At 33.8% G+C, this 17,073-nt stretch overlaps 1 protein-coding gene across 21 annotated transcripts in view; it reads right to left on the reverse strand.

Annotated features, from left to right (window-relative positions):
- LOC149801452 (uncharacterized) overlaps positions 1 to 17,073 on the reverse strand; it is a 227,224-nt gene that overhangs the window by 154,397 nt on the left and 55,754 nt on the right. For all 21 annotated transcript variants that reach the window (XM_089955585.1, XM_089955600.1, XM_089955607.1 and 18 more), the window contains exons 7-9: positions 15,411 to 15,536; positions 11,479 to 11,604; positions 9,217 to 9,384 (exon numbers count right to left, since the gene is read on the reverse strand). In XM_089955585.1, coding sequence (XP_089811711.1) covers positions 9,217 to 9,384; positions 11,479 to 11,604; positions 15,411 to 15,536 — 420 coding nt within the window. The remainder of the gene's footprint in view (positions 1 to 9,216; positions 9,385 to 11,478; positions 11,605 to 15,410; positions 15,537 to 17,073) is intronic.

Consider the following 17,073-nt stretch of genomic DNA (forward strand, 5'->3'; position numbering starts at 1 on the left):
TCTTTTATTAGTGAAGTGTACATCCAAGTCCTTTATTAGTGAAGTGTACATCCAAGTCCTTTATTAGTGAAGTGTACATCCACGTCCTTTATTAGTGAAGTGTACATCAAAGTCCTTTATTAGTGAAGTGTACATCTAAGTTCTTTATTAGTGAAGTGTACATCAAAGTCCTTTATTAGTGAAGTGTACATCCAAGTCCTTTATTAGTGAAGTGTACTTCCAAGTCCTTTATTAGTGAAGTGTACATCAAAGTCCTTTATTAGTGAAGTGTACATCCAAGTCCTTTATTAGTGAAGTGTACATCCAAGTCCTTTATTAGTGAAGTGTACATCCAAGTCCTTTATTAGTGAAGTGTACATCTAAGTCCTTTATTAGTGAAGTGTACATCAAAGTCCTTTATTAGTGAAGTGTACATCCAAGTCCTTTACTAGTGAAGTGTACATCAAAGTCCTTTATTAGTGAAGTCTACAGCCAAGTCCTTTATTAGTGAAGTGTACTTCCAAGTCCTTTATTAGTGAAGTCTACAGCCAAGTCCTTTATTAGTGAAGTGTACTTCCAAGTCCTTTATTAGTGCACTGTACATACAGGTCCTTTATTAGTAAAATGTACATCATTGCATCTCCTCAAAATACTCTCCATGAACTTCAATACACTTTTTCAGTCAGATTATCCAATTATTAAATGCCATTTTGTATTCACTTTTTGGTATCTTGTACACTGGAATCTTTTGAAATGTGATTCAGAAAAAAACTTATGTGAAGCTCAATCAGGGCTGTATGGATAATGTGACAATGTTTGAATGCAATACTTTGTGGGAAGTCTGTCACAACAAGAGATGTATGTGCTGGTGTGTTGACAGTCAGACATTAGGCAATTTGCAGTGTCTGCACATTTTCTAACATTCAAATTTATCTTTAATCACTAGAGATGGGTTCAAAAAAAGTAAATCCATGTTTCATTGCCCCCGACGATCTCATTCAATGTCTCTGGTCACTCTTTTCGTATTTGGTGAGTAGCTGTTTTGCAATTTCAACCCTAATCTGTGTTTGGTCAGCTGTCAACAAATGAAGCCCTCATCTTGTATAAACCTTTCAGTTTCAAATGATTCTTAAATATATTTAAAACAGCCAATGTAATAACAGAAATATCTTCCACTGTGCATTTTCATAAATTGTTCCCTTCATAGCAGCAAAGGATTTTAGTCACTCTTTGCCCCTTAACAGAATTGTTCTTCTTCTACATTTTTTACATCACCTACCCATGTTACATCACACATATATATCTGCAAGTGTCCAGCAGCTGCATATAATTTAATAGAACACCATTTTGTCTATCAGTTGAATTAAATGTTTTTACAGGTTTCAATTAGAAAAATGTTCAGACCAAATATTCAGAACATTTCAAACAAATCCCAATAATCCTAAAGAACAATTTGCTGAACATTATTATTTGAGATAAGTGACAGAATCATCACAACGAAAATAAAATAGTATATTTTATGTATAACTAGCTTCTCTATGTCACAAATGGAAAATCACAAGCTGGCAAATTTAGGCTTTATGTCAATGTACCCCTTTACAGATTCCATAATCAGCCATGGAAAACACTCACTAGCTGGCAATTTTATACTTATATAAATATGCCTCTTTACAGATTCCATAATCAGCCATGGAAAACACTCACTAGCTGGCAATTTTATACTTATATAAATATGCCTCTTTACAGATTCCATAATCAGCCATGGAAAACACTCACTAGCTGGCAATTTTATACTTATATAAATATGCCCCTTTACAGATTCCATAATCAGCCATGGAAAACACTCACTAGCTGGCAATTTTATACTTATATAAATATGCCCATTTACAGATTCCATAATCAGCCATGGAAAACACTCACTAGCTGGCAATTTTATACTTATATAAATATGCCCCTTTACAGATTCCATAATCAGCCATGGAAAACACTCACTAGCTGGCAATTTTATGCATTATGTCAATATACCCCTTTGCAGAATGCATCATTAGCAATGGAAGACACTCACTAGCTATCAATTTTACATTTTACATCAATGTGCCCCTTTACAGATTCCATACTCAGCAATGGAAACCACTCACTAGCTGGCACTCACTTACTGGCATTTTCACTCTTTATGTCAAAAATGTGAGATGTCATGAACACCAGGTAATAGAGTTGGTGACTGCACATATATAAAATGAGTTCACTAGTTTTCATGGGGTACAAATTTTCAACAGATATTATGGTTTGTACAAAACTAATTTTAAGACCCAATAAACGATCACTCAGCCACCTCTCTTAAATTCATCCATAGTACCTAACTGCAATTGCTGCTACTGAAGATTTGCACGAAAATAACAGCACTAAAAATGATAGCTACTAGGCATCACACAAGCATGGATTATGTTTCTTTTTCATGAAGCTTTAAAACTATGATCATTTAATAATACAGTGTGACCCAGCTACAACATGGTAATTGGGAGCCATAGAACCCAACTGTGTTATAGACCGAACCGTGTTATAAGCAGCTGAAGAAAATGATGCATGTACCCAAAAACATGCATCCAGTAAAATATGTGCTTAACTAGCACAGTTACCATCTTAAATCGATGCAAATTAAATGTGAAATACACCTGTAGTGAAAACAGAGAAGGCATATATAATATTTTACTTTACTTAGAGAACCCTGAATTGGTACATATACATGAATACTGTTTATATATACATGTCTAATATATAGCATGAATTGAGTATCAACACCTTGTACTCACCTGTGAACCTCATCACATACATTGAATCTACAATACAAGTAATTCCATCAAACATATGCACACACAGAGATTTAAAATATTCAATAATTCTGTCACAGGTCATATAGGTCTGATTCAGTGGAAAAACAAAGCACAATCGCATAACAAATGATGAAGCACATTTACTTTAGTTTGCATTTTAAGCTGCCATTGGTAGCATTCATAAGCATAAACTTTTTCCATGCAAAAATGAAACATTCATGGCATCAGATTCCATTGCTTTTATTTAAGTTTGGGACTGACTTCCTCTGAAGAAAAGTTCTTTGTTTTTATTGAAGACTGTAGTTGACTTTACTTGATGAAGGGTGCATGCATTATTGAAGTCACCACTAAAGGACAGCTTTGGAGAACTAAACAAATGCCCGTTTCTTATTGTGGCAACAACATCAAATAATTGTACTGCATAATTGAGAGTGATTTTTTTTCCATTTGCTTAGTACGTTTTCATAACAATCGGTGCTTCAAAGGTAATCTCGTCTTTGAAATTTCAGCAAACTATTTTATCTGCGTACACTTTTAAAAAGGAAATTGACTATTCTTTGGTCGATAGTAGTTGCTGTTCCTCCATGCCTATTAAATAGATCAACAAGTAAAAAAAATTATTTTTTGTTGTTGTTTTTTTAAATTTAAATTTGTGGTAGTGGAGTGTCAGTGGTTAACTGTCTACAGAGACGCAGGTGCTCTGATCTGATGACTGGGATTACTATAGAAAATGTGAGTGTTCTGAAGGATTTAATTCTGAGTGAAAAGAAGAGGAATTTTACTTACCATCCACATAAAAATGTCAGTCTGTGTAAATATATTAACTGCTAGCGAGCAGCCCAAAATCCAATGAAAGATAGATTACGAGATAATGCCTCGTCTGGTTGATCTCCGCTAACAGAAATGTCAACAACAAAAAAACTGATATCTCGTAACATACAGTACTCATGCTTGATGTCAACATAAGCAGATTATGATATAACAATGTACTTGTCACAGAATTAAACTCTTTTATTTACTGAATACATGTACTCAGGTTTCATTTTTTGTGTACAATGATACCCGAGGTGATTTATGTATCTTGGGTCGTATTTCGAAATAGTGAGTTCGGTTCATCCCATGCCGCACGTGCGAACTGCTCTCGATGGAATGAACCGAATGCCTACATTGCACAGACTGCCTGTGTATAAATACCTCACTGTATGTACATTTCTTTACGATACGAAATAGTCTTGTCAGCAGGCAGTCTGCTTCAAGGACTTGCACATCTTCAGCTGTACAGGTATGTAAGTTTATTAATTTCTACTCTATAAGTTATAACTACTGTATTACGTTTATTTTTGTATGTTTGCTATGTAGCTTTAGTTTACGCAGTATAATGCACATATTTCTATTCTCATTTTCGATTTAGCAAGGGATTAATATCAGTAATGTAAAGCTACATTATTTTTAAGAACTGTTTACTATAGTAGGATTCTTACTGAGCACGATTAGGTTTATTTTTGAACCTGTCATTTTGTAATTATTGTGCTGACAATGTAATCTACATAACTTACCGTGTATAACGTCATTATGTTATTATACCCGTGCCATGTTAGGTACACAGTATTGGATATATTTTCTGCTGTCTAGTGTCTGTGACCAGAGTGTCTGGAGGGTATAATGTCTGGGGTGTCCGGAATGTCTACTGTCTAATGTCTGGGGTGTCTGGAATGTCTACTGTCTGTGACCGGAGTGTCTCTGTCTGTGACCAGAATGTCTGTGTCTGGAGTGACCAGAGTGTCTCTCTCCGTGTTTGTGTCTGGATTGACCAGAGTGTCTGTGTTTGAAGTGACCAAAGTGTCTAATGCCCAGAATGTCTGGAGTGTCTAATGTCCGGAGGGTCTTATGTTCGGAGTGTTCGGAGTGTTTCGAAGAGTTCAGAGTGTTCGGAGTCTGTAGCAGCTGTAAAGCTGAATTGTAGCAGCTGTGGAGCTGAAACAGTGTACTGATGATGGAGTGTATCTCCGTACATGTCATTTGTTAGCCGTGGGCTAATTTTGGGGTTCATAAAACCAGTGTATCTTTCGGGACTGTAAAGATAAGTTGTATATCTGTCCCTCTTTTTTATCACCATAATTTCACTGCCTGAGTGAATGCATTTTACTACGCGAGTAAAATTTTTACATCTGAGTAAACTATATCCATCATTTCATTGTCAAATCGTTGTGAACCATTCACCCCTTGTCTTTATATTTGCTAAATTAATTTATTTGTCTTTTTCATCATTAAGTCTGTGCATTCTTATGTTAATCAAATCCAATATTTGGATTATATACATATGCACATTTTCATGGTTGGTTGCTCATTCAAGTCATCCATTATTAAACATTGTATCTATATCATCGTCAAAAGTGTTCTGTTGTTAATCCGAAATTCCCAACTGGTTATCTTGTTACAGTACTGTAGATGGCTTGTCAATATGGACAAAGAAATTGTTTATGTACCAACAGATAAATTTCAGTGCATTTCATATCAAGTTGCAGCTTCCTTTCATGGGGCCTCTGAATTTCTCCACTCCAAACCAATGGTTGTATATACAAGTTTATACAGCCAACAATGTCGCCAATAAAAAAAATTGCCATTGGTATATTTTTTACGGCAATACGGAAAAAAAGTTGCAGTTTGCAACATTGACGAAGCCCTATGTGATCCCAGAATAAACTTTTTACATGTTATTTTTCGTACTTTTAAGAAGAAAAAACCGTTTTTCATGTACAAGAAAAATATATATATAATTTCAGAAGCCACACCCCGATCGTCTTGTATTATTCATGCGCAATCTCTTCTCCAAAACAATAATAAACTTTTGATGTTTTTTAATACTTTTAAGAAAGAATTTTTTTGGTCTGTACAAGAAAAATATATGTATATAAAATTTCAGAAGCCTCACCATGACTGTGTTATATCTGAATTTGTGTTATAATGGAGCATGCTATAGCAGGGTCACACTGTAATAATAATAACAATATTCATCATCATTACATGTATCATTGCAACATTTTGTAAAAAGATTTATAGTGGCAACAGCTTGCAAGGCAGCATTTTCTGTGGCATGAATAATTTTTTTTTCTTTCTTTAAAGCAATGGTGAATAAACCTGGAAAGCGGGTCAAAGTGATCCAGTTGGTGTGTGTGATGTTCACTGCAAGATGTAGCCACAATGCAATTTTGGTAACAATAAATTCAAATATACATGAATTGCAGACTCAATACAATCTTTAAGTACTCCTGAATAAGCCATGGAATATAGATCAGAGAAACTCACTTTTGGTAATGAACACTACTTCATCCTAAGACAGTAACATTTCCTAGATCCAAGCATGATTCATAAGCATATTTCAATAAATCCTAGAAAGTAGGTATTTGTGACCCAGTTTTTGGTGCATGACACATCGTTATAACATGCACCCTGAATTTCAACAGCTAAAAAAAATGCCATTGGAATTATAAGAGGGACACATTTTTTAATTAACTTAAAGAAAAAAAACCATCAAGCAGATCAAAGTAAACCAATTTTGGTGAGAGACACACCATCATCTTAAAATTAACTTTGGTGGTACAAAACATATGAATTAGAATAAGAGCCAAAGCATGGACATGAAGGACATTGGACAGATTCATGGAAAAAATAAAGTCTGCCTAAATACAGCAATGCTAGCTTAAATGAAGCATAATTCATAACTGAAAAAACCATTTACCTTTCTAAGCTATCAAAGATACAGAAAAGAAAAATAAGTAAGATCTACCTGACAATGCCTCAGATAATTTTAACCTTGCTTAAATTCTATTAATAGCATGAAGCTCCTTCAGGGTCTATTCTAGAATCATTAAATTGGATTTTATCTAATTTCTAAATTATCATGATGAAAAATCGACTGAATGCATTAACTTAATTAAACTTTCAAGCCCGACTTTTACTTCATCGATTAATCCCTCCTATGTTCAGAAATTTCTTCTTAATGCAGTAGGGAATCTCTGCCAAAATAGTCTGTTCATGAATAGACTGTCCCTACCTGGACTTTACTGTATATACTTGCTTGTAAGCTCAGTTCAACTGCACATTACACAGACCCTGAAGCTATGGCATATCAAGGTCAAGGTTTTTTGTCCTACTGCTTATTCCTAACAAGCTGCATAGACCCAGATCTGCTGGCTGCATTATGTGATGGCAGATCTAAGTCTGTGCTATCTGCATCTGGACTCAACTTACACACAAGCATATATGGTAACTAAAAGGTATGTTGCCAGAGCTCTCTACCAAAATGTTATAGTTTTTGCATTTCTAATAAGTTCACTGGTCACCAAAAAAACTCCAATCACCCGAGTTGAACAAAATCTACTAAATAACATAAATTCAGAACCATCTAGAAATAGGAAAACATAACTAAAAGCTAAAAATTAAAAAAATTAAGTTTTGAAATCTTTGATCAGGTTTACCTGCTGGATATATGATTTACTTAACATCTGAACTCTCCAAGCCTAACATAAAATAGAAATCTCATTGACAATTATCATTTTCTAGATAATAAAATCTTACATGCTTTTGGTCAGGAACTAATAAATTGTAATACCTTTATATCAATCAAACATGTATAGGTGGTGTGTAGATGTAAGAAAGTCGCAGATGAATGTTTGTGAAATTGTTTCAATCCATCTTATCTGTAAGATCAATAAGTGTTAGGGGGAAACAAGGCAGACATTTCAAATATAAATCTTTGATGCTGATCTCCATCCATGTCAAAACAAGTAAACTTATTGTCCATTTTTTTTACACATCCTAGGAACATTCAACATTTTGGATTGGTGATGCTTTATACAGCAATGAAATTAAAGGAAACTTAGCAGACTTTATGACTAATAATTTTTTCAACCAGATTATGCCAGCTTAATTATACAATCAACATTTAATGCACAGTTCTCACTAGTTAGATTACATTATAACAGTTACTGCATAGTTCTCACTATATAAATTACATTATACAATTTAATGCATAGTTCTCTCAAGTTAGATTACATTAGAACAGTTAATGCATATTTCTCACTATTTAGAAAATATTATACAATTTAATGCATAGTTCTCACATTGGATTATATTATAACAGTTAATGCACAGTACTCTCTATTTCAATTACATTATAACAGTTAATGCATAGTTTTCACTATTTCGATTACATTATAACAGTTAATGCATAGTTCTCTCAAGTTAGATTACATTATAACAGTTAATGCATATTTCTCACTAGTTAGAAAATATTATACAATTTAATGCATAGTTCTCACATTGGATTACATTATAACAGTTAATGCACAGTACTCTTTAGTTAGAATACATTAGAACAGTTAATGCATATTTCTCACTAGTTAGAAAATATTATACAATTTAATGCATAGTTCTCACATTGGATTACATTATAACAGTTAATGCACAGTACTCTCTAGTTAGATTACATTATAACAGTTAATGCATAGTTTTCACTATTTCAATTACATTATAACAGTTAATTCATAGTTCTCTCAAGTTAGATTACATTATAACAGTTAATGCATATTTCTCACTAGTTAGAAAATATTATACAATTTAATGCATAGTTCTCACACTGGATTACATTATAACAATTAATGCACAGTACTCTCTATTGAGTTAGATTACATTATAACAGTTAATGCATAGTTTTCACTATTTAGATTACATTACAACAGTTAATATATAGTTCTCACAAGTTAGATTACATTTATACCATTTAATGCATAGTTCTCATTAGCAAGATTACATAATACCATTCAATCTATAGTTCTCACTACTAGATAAATTACATTATAATAGAACCATATTAACTGCACTATAAACAGGTATATGTCAAGGTTAGAAAAATAGAATTTCACACGGGCAACTGTAATTACAGGACAGATTTATCTGAAGCAAAAAGGATATCTTAGGATTCATCTTATTTCGGTATCCAGAACCTAAAGCAAATGTATGGATGCAAATTACAAATATAGCCCACCACTACTACAAGACCTTTCATCATAGCATGGTTCCCATTATAAGGCATGTATGGTTATGAATGCCAGTTCACCATGTTGCAGTAAAATTAGATGTGTGATGTACTTTTTCATATCAGGCAGTCTCACTATAAGAAAGCTTACCCTATGGCTTCCATGGACAGCATTATAAAGGAAACTTTGTATCATGTACTTCATTATAAGGCAATCTCACTATAAGGCATTATAATCCATTACTCCCATGGACAGTGTTATAATGAGGGAGTGATGTACATTACAGGGAAATATCAATATTGGTGAGTCAATCCATCATGCAACTCACACTAGCTTTATGCGATCAGCATCAGACTTTCTGCCTTTACCTTTTCCACCTGCTCTTTATCAACAGACATCTGCTGAAGCTTGTTGATGAGGTCCATTTTTTCTTGAAAAAGCCGATCCCTCTCTGTAGTTAAAACAGACAGCCGGGATTTCATCTCTTCCACACCCTCTTGTTTGCTTTCAAGCTGCTTAGCAAACCTCCTCTTCTCCTGAAAAATGAATTTAAAAAAAATTCTGAAATAACCAAAATTTTAGCAAAGCATGACCCGGTGAACAATAATTCATTGTAAATTCACCTGTCTTCATTGGCATTGATTTCCTTGGTTTGCAATCAATACTTTTGCCTTACTTATATTGGTGGATTGGAAGAAGTGTTATTACTTTCTCCAGCAGAAGAATAACTGTTCATTAGATCTTTAAATTCATGACTTTTACAAGCAACAACCACAAAAACCATGAAAATCAGTACCTCATGAAAAGGGGTACATTCAAGGCATACAGCTACAAAACCATGAAAGTTAGTACCTCATGAAAAGGGGTAAGTTCATAGTATACAGCCATTAATTTTGGAACTGATTTTAACAATGTGAACTAAACATGAGATTCCATCTTTCGTCTTCTGCAGATGATGGTGGAAGTAATTACCTGGTAATAGCCCTCTGCAGATCATAGGTAACCCTGAAGCACAGCATGTTTAGAAAGGGACTCTTGCAACATCTTAAAACCTCAAAGGGTTTTTCTTCTCACATGACCAATTTGTTAAAGATTATGTAATCAATAACTGTATGGACTTCAATAATGCAATCTTTTATGAATGAGACCTTGACATTAAGGTAAAAGGGGGCAAGAGAAAATGTAATAGAATGAATTTTCTTAGCTTTGAAATGATTCAAGCCAATTACAATGGAAATCACGGGCTTTAGGAAATACATGCAAATAAAAAACTTTGGTCAAACATTTAATAAGCTGTTGATCATGCCACTGACAGAAAAGTAACTGATATGTCCTGCTTCACACTATTGTGGGCTCCCAAAAATTTAAATCAGATTTTACACACTCATAGATGTATATCTGACACTCAGATGTATGAAGGCCATGTGCAGAGTCCTTCATTCTCTTTTTGGATGTAGCCAAAACTTGTGCAGCGCAGGAATCTTGCAATGATGATACTAAACTGACCTGTGCTACGGAGATGCTCCAGGGATATTATCATGAGGGGGGATTTACCCACTTATTTCAACCCTTATCACAAAAATAAGGAGGGAGTAGAAAAAATGAGGAAGGAGGAAACAGACATAGTTCAATATTTACATTACACTTTAATATCCATCTCTTTCTTTCTGCTCCACTCTGCAAGACCCTAATGAAATCAGAAGTCTGAAAAAATGTTGCCTCTAACCATATAAGCATCAGAATGCCGACTGTTTCTGAGCTTAATCGGTTCCTTATATGTGAATGAACTCCTTTCACACTCTGATGTCTGAAAGGGCATGCTTAGCCAGCTGGAACAAGTTTGAAAAATGTTCTTTATGACTGTCAAGTACAATTTCCACATCTCGATCTTAAATGGCTTTTAGTGAAATCTACATGCTGACATGACCATCCATTCAGAACAAATAGTGACAAGATTTTCAAGACAGCTGCCATGAGAAGCATATTGGATATCTGAGCAATATCATTTTCATTTAGCACCATGCAACTAGACCTTGATATGAATATGTGTGTGAATTTTCATGGCATTCCTTCAAGTAGTTAAGAGAAGTTGCAATTAACATAAGTAACAAACTCAACCTAACAGACAGATGAACAGACAACAGGCCATCCCATAAGCTCTAGGGGGCCCCGAGTGGCCGAGTGGCCTAAAGCGCTCTCCGTTACAGATCACTGCCATCTCACCTCTGTCTGCGTGGGTTCGAGTCTAGATTCGGCCAATGTGGGTATGTGAGAAAGCTTGGCAGTAGCTTCTCATGGATCGGTGGTTCTTCCCGGGTTCTTCCTCCACCATCAGTACTGGCACCATGCATAGCTTATCATGTGCCGAAAAATGGCATTAAACCCCACAACAACAACAACCCATAAGCTCTTCTGGTGTATGACCAGTAGAGCTCAAAACTGAAAGACCAGTTGAATTCACAAGATCTGGTGAAGGATAAAAGAATGTATGGATGGATACATGGATTTCTATGTACATCTGTCTCTATAAAGTTGGGGTATAATTACAGACAATATAGAAAGTTGCAATTTACTATATATATTACCACACAATCAAACACTCTTTAATTGGACTGTCATAAATTGCATACTTCTGTTAGGGACTTCCAAGAGTCAGCTAGTCTTTCATTTTCTCCTCTCATTGTCTGCGTCAAGGACCGTAACTCTGTCAGCTGACCACCACACTCATGAATCTTCTGTGTTAGTTTCTCATTGTCCTAAAACAATAAATTTTTCATTATATTACCCATGAAAATTTGTTTGACAAAATTCCATCACTGACACAAATAGAATTTTCTTTGCTCAAATAGAATATCAATTTGTGTAAACTTAAGAAGGGATCACCAGAACATTTCAAAGGCCAAGGTTGAATATGGGCCTATTTTAGCAATAAATTAAAGTGTTTATAATACTATTTGTTACCATTATGCCATAATTACTATTATGTCCATTGCAGCATATATACACATTATATAATTAAACACTATGTAATGGTTATCATAATTATGTACTAGCATATAAATCATGCCCATCTGAAAACTGCATACTGACCCAGATCTGCTTCACATAATGTGAATCATAATCAATCAAAAGCTTGGGATCAGCTAATTAATGAGGAGGTACATAAAGGAAAGCCACCCTCAAGAACAATAAAACAAGCAGCCAATAATGTTATATTTGACTAAATGGGTCTGAAAATAACAAATAAGAAAAATAAATGACCATGTATATTTTCATTATCTTAATCATTTTTAAATTGCATTTATTATAATTGGTTTTACACACAATATTCTAACTTCTATCAATTCTCAAACTCTGATAAATATAATAGGCATACGATAAATATGTGAATACAACCATACAAGCCACAAAAACATGACAACATCACTGAACCCAGTTAATATGCAATATCTGTTAGCGTTATTATTAATTTGTTTACATTTGATAAATTATTTTGATACAAACCTTCCAAGTATCCTCTGCAACAAAGAGTTTTATCTATCCTGATCTACAGTAGTTTATAACCTGAACAAACAAAACTGACTGCAACAGTTCTCAAATAAATATTTATTAAAGATGGGGATTATATCATACAATTATCAATTGTAGTCGTTTTTTAGTGCAATGATATTTATAATCTCATTCTTGTAATGAAAAGGCAAAATAAATATTTTGAACATATTACTTTTACCTTAATGACCGTCACATGGCCACATGTTATCTATAGAGAGTATATGTACTGTGCCTACCCACTTAGCAACAAAGTTGCAGTCATGTACAGGTGAGAAGGTTGTGAACTTTCTTGGTAAATGTTAGGGCATTTGGTTCAATGCTAACTAGAAACTTTTCATTTAACTTTCCTTTTATTGTTACCTCTAGTGCTTGCTTATTCCTGTTGAACTATTTCTTTATTTCTCTCCTTCTTTCTTGTGTTACTTTCTAAAAAAACATAACTGAAACTTATGTATACAAAGGTTTCAATTAGCCACTCCAAAATTAACCTGAAAGCTTTTTGTATTAAAATACTGCAATTTCAACTGGTTGCTATGTCAATAATGCTGCTAACTCATTTCTTATTTATCATGCCACTATTTCCAAAATCTGATTTGCACAGATTTAACATTCATGTCTGTTCATGTGTGTGTGTTTGTGTGTGTGAGCGAGAGAAGCTATATTAATGGCCATACCAAGAACAATTTGCAGCAATTACTTTAAGAAGTCTATCGTTAGCATCTATCCTAGTATTGCTATATTCTGATGCCATATATGACTGTTGATCTTACAATGTGTACTTGCATGGGGTGGGAGGACACAAACTGAAGGACCATCATATCTGTTGATTGTTCCTCTGTTTAATGATGTAACTTTACAAAGCATGTTTTGTTAGTAAAATACATGCATGCAGATTTTGTACTCTAATTTAGCCACCCTTGTTAAATACAGAAATATTCTTCTTCTTATTCTTTCATGTTATTCATAAATGAATAGACTGGTTGCTGGCCTCAACTGTGGTACAAAACTCTCTTTGTCTATGAGTAAGCAGCCCCTTCGCACAAAAAAATCCTGATATTCCCTGACTCATGTATGCATATGTGTGCCAATTTATGAGTGCAAAAATTCTTGTTATATATGGACTCCTTATTGACGCGCATCAAAAGCAGCTTTGCAATATATGAAGTATTCCACACATTGAAGCTTGTTGATTTTCCTGTTTACTAAGTTATTATAATATTAATAAAAATTGTGAACTTCATTTCAATGCTTATGCTTGCTGCCAGACATAAAGAAAAATCTGAAAATATCAATTTGGAAATCAGTGCCATCTGACCATGTTTATTTCAAGTGAAATGGTTTGGCAATAAAAACTACATCCTACAAAAAGAGAAATCACTATGACAAAAATCATGATTTTCATGATGGAGCATCCTTAATTTCCAACAACTTTATGAAACTGAATTCATAAATATGGCATGATTATACTGACTGGCGAATACACAGAATCAAAAGGGATAGATACCCTACATTTTGTAATATGGAATACTGTTGACTTTTAATTGGTCACTTCACGCTGATGAAGCTGATGATAAAATCATGATGGTGGGATGCACACAAAGAAATATAATTTTGGAGTAATCGTACTTGCAACTAATGTCTTTTCTTTCCCTTATTCTGAAGACTGATTCTGACATCAAATGAGAAACCAGTCCACTCATCATCTAAACATTATATGAATTAACATTCTTAGTCAGTGACGTAACATAAATGGTGGCCAAAAATGTTCAATGAAAACAAAACGTTCCAGAAGGCAGGGTTAAACAAGTTTTCCCCACAATCACAGTGAATCAGTAAAGACAATACTGCACAATAATTTCATGGTCTTATTTGGACCAATCAGAATAACATAAAGTGATATGTTCACATGTATAATATAAAAAATATGGAACTGCACACACTGTAGGCAAAGTATACCAACTATGTGATAAACTGAGTTATACATTTTGAACAAATGACTCACACTCCTCAAGATTTACAGTTACTGGACTATCTCTCCCCCTCTCTTATAAAACTTGTATAAAATTATGCCTTTTAAGGTCAATGATGAATGTAAGAAATACTTTTACTCAACTATAAATAAAAAAAGGAAGCTTTCCTACACCTGATACATACAAAAAACAGCTTTGGTCACTGATGCTCTGAACATTTTTAATTCTTCACAAAACACTAAAGCAATATCTGGTTATTATTAATAACCAAACTATTTGCATGCCAATTTTGTGCAGGAAATAATTAAGAAATACACAAATTGTCATTCGTATGTTAATTCTGGCAGCATTCTGACAGCTAGTCAGTCTTAAACATAAACAAAAGCAAGTCATATCAAATGAAAATGAAATTAGATGTCAGAGAATATCAACTGTACTTAATAAAAATATAAACATCATTTAAACAATTCTGAAAAAACAAACATTTATAGATATTACCATTGACTATTGTGCATGCTGCATACCACAAAATTCTGGGATATTCCAGAATTAAATTTATATTGTAGAAGTTGGAAGGCACTTTTTTAATGGCTTCAAACCCCATTAAATTTAAACTGTTCTGGTCAACATCGAACACAAGCGATTGTCTGAACTGCATGCAACACCCCTATTTTTTTTTTAAAAATTGAAGAGCTGCATCTCCAATACATTGAATCATGACAAGAGGACTCTTGGAAACTGGATCAAAGCTTTGAACTAAGATTTGTTTCCAGAAATCAAACATGAACCACTGTCTACATATGCAAATAATGGTAATGATTTTTGATCTACAACATGCTACCGACACTACAAGATTATATCTCATAAAATTAATTTACTGTTAATGATTTTATTTTAAAGGGTATATGTTTTCCTGATTTGCACCTTAAAATTCATGGCTTGTAGAGACAATGAAATTCAGGAAAATGACCAGTATGCCTAAACCACATTTATAACATAAATCTATGAAAGCAGATCATGTGTTATGGATCAACTCTTACCTCCCGTAATCTTGTGACTTCATTTCGGAGGTTTTTATTCTCATCATCTATTGGTGTGAACTTTAGCCGGGCCATTTCCAGAGCTTCTTTGGCCACCAGAATCTCATTTCGTAAAGTATCCTTGTCCTAAAGAAGAGAGTTACCATGGTGATAGATAAATAATGCTTTCTGCAGATTTGAATATCGGTTTGTGGATATATGGAATAGTAAAATCTTCTCTGTAAAACATTCAGCTGCACAACAATGAATCCAATACTTTTGTTTCTTTTCTGAATTACACAAATTAAGAATGAATAAATGAGGATTTATACGTCACAGAAAAAAATCTGTGTTAAAAGACATTTCTTTTTGAAGGATACCTGCACTGTAAGAATAAGCATATATGAATCTCTTCCTTTAATTTTACATCCAGATTCATATTCAACTTCCATATCAAAGTACTGCTCAAGGCACAGGAAAACCATGAGTCCTCTCATCTTGACTGGGTAAAAACTTTCATATGCACTCATGCCTGGATCGAGTAGATGCAGAATTTCACTGAGAACAAAGATGAATTCATTTTCTACCTCTAAACAGCATCAATTTTAGTTAAACAGTATTTACTGTGCATTAATAATAGATAACCTTTGTGAGATTTGCCTGCATTCTGTAACACGTTGTAAAGGAAACTACTTCATTTTCTTTTGAACATTTACCTGATGTAATCTTGACACTAAAATGGGTAAATGTTTTTTGAACAAATTATATTGCATTTTCACACTTTGCCCTCGGTTTCTTAATGGTATTTGCGTTTACAGTGACATGCTTCAGTAATGAAGGCATCATTTTGATGAAAAGAAATATTCCGTTTCAATGAGCTATCACACATTGTTACGAGTCAGACCTCTGAGAAGTTATGAAATGAAGGATGTCCTATTGCTGATTTTTCGTCTGGTCATGGAATGCTACAGTTGCCCCAGGTATTTTCAAAACTGAAGACTAAAGCTTTATTGGTATATTGTCATGCTAAAGGAAGATGCCAGCACATATTTATATGAGTATGTAATTACTTTTACCATGAAAAATGTTGCCAAACTTATATTTGAAAGGAATATTTTAACTATCTTAGCCGATTCCCAGAAATTTTTACACAATACATATCATTGTAGTCCATCTATAAAACAAATAATGTTGAGACAGCAGCTGAGTGGTCAAATCTAGATTGGGTAATGACCTCAAAATTTTCCAATTGGTTTGGACAATCAGCAATTTTCTTTATTATTTTGCCCATGTGTAACTGTCTAGAAAAGAAGTTTGGCTAAAATAGCTCTTTCAGCATGAACGCTGAAATGGCTGCAATTCTTATATTAAATGCATACTGCTGATATTTTGTCTTTTAACAAGTAATTACATGCTTATACATATATCTGAAGGCATCTTTACTTTGGTTTGACAATTGCTATGAGTCTATGCTCTTAAAATAAAAAGTAACAGAAAAGAGTGAAAGACAACAAGCTTTATAAAATTCCAATTTTATTTTATTTCCCTAGAATACAAAGTGAAAAGGAGAAAAAACAATTTACGATATCGCAAATTAAATCCCCAAATAATTCAAGCACTACAAACACAAGTCCTAATAATTTAAAGTCCTGAATAAAATTGAGTACAAGTCCAGATTAAATAC

This window comes from Sinohyriopsis cumingii, chromosome 4, assembly GCF_028554795.1.
Source record: "Sinohyriopsis cumingii isolate HCF-2022 chromosome 4, ASM2855479v2, whole genome shotgun sequence".
In the NCBI taxonomy this organism is placed as follows: Eukaryota; Metazoa; Mollusca; class Bivalvia; order Unionida; family Unionidae; genus Sinohyriopsis; species Sinohyriopsis cumingii.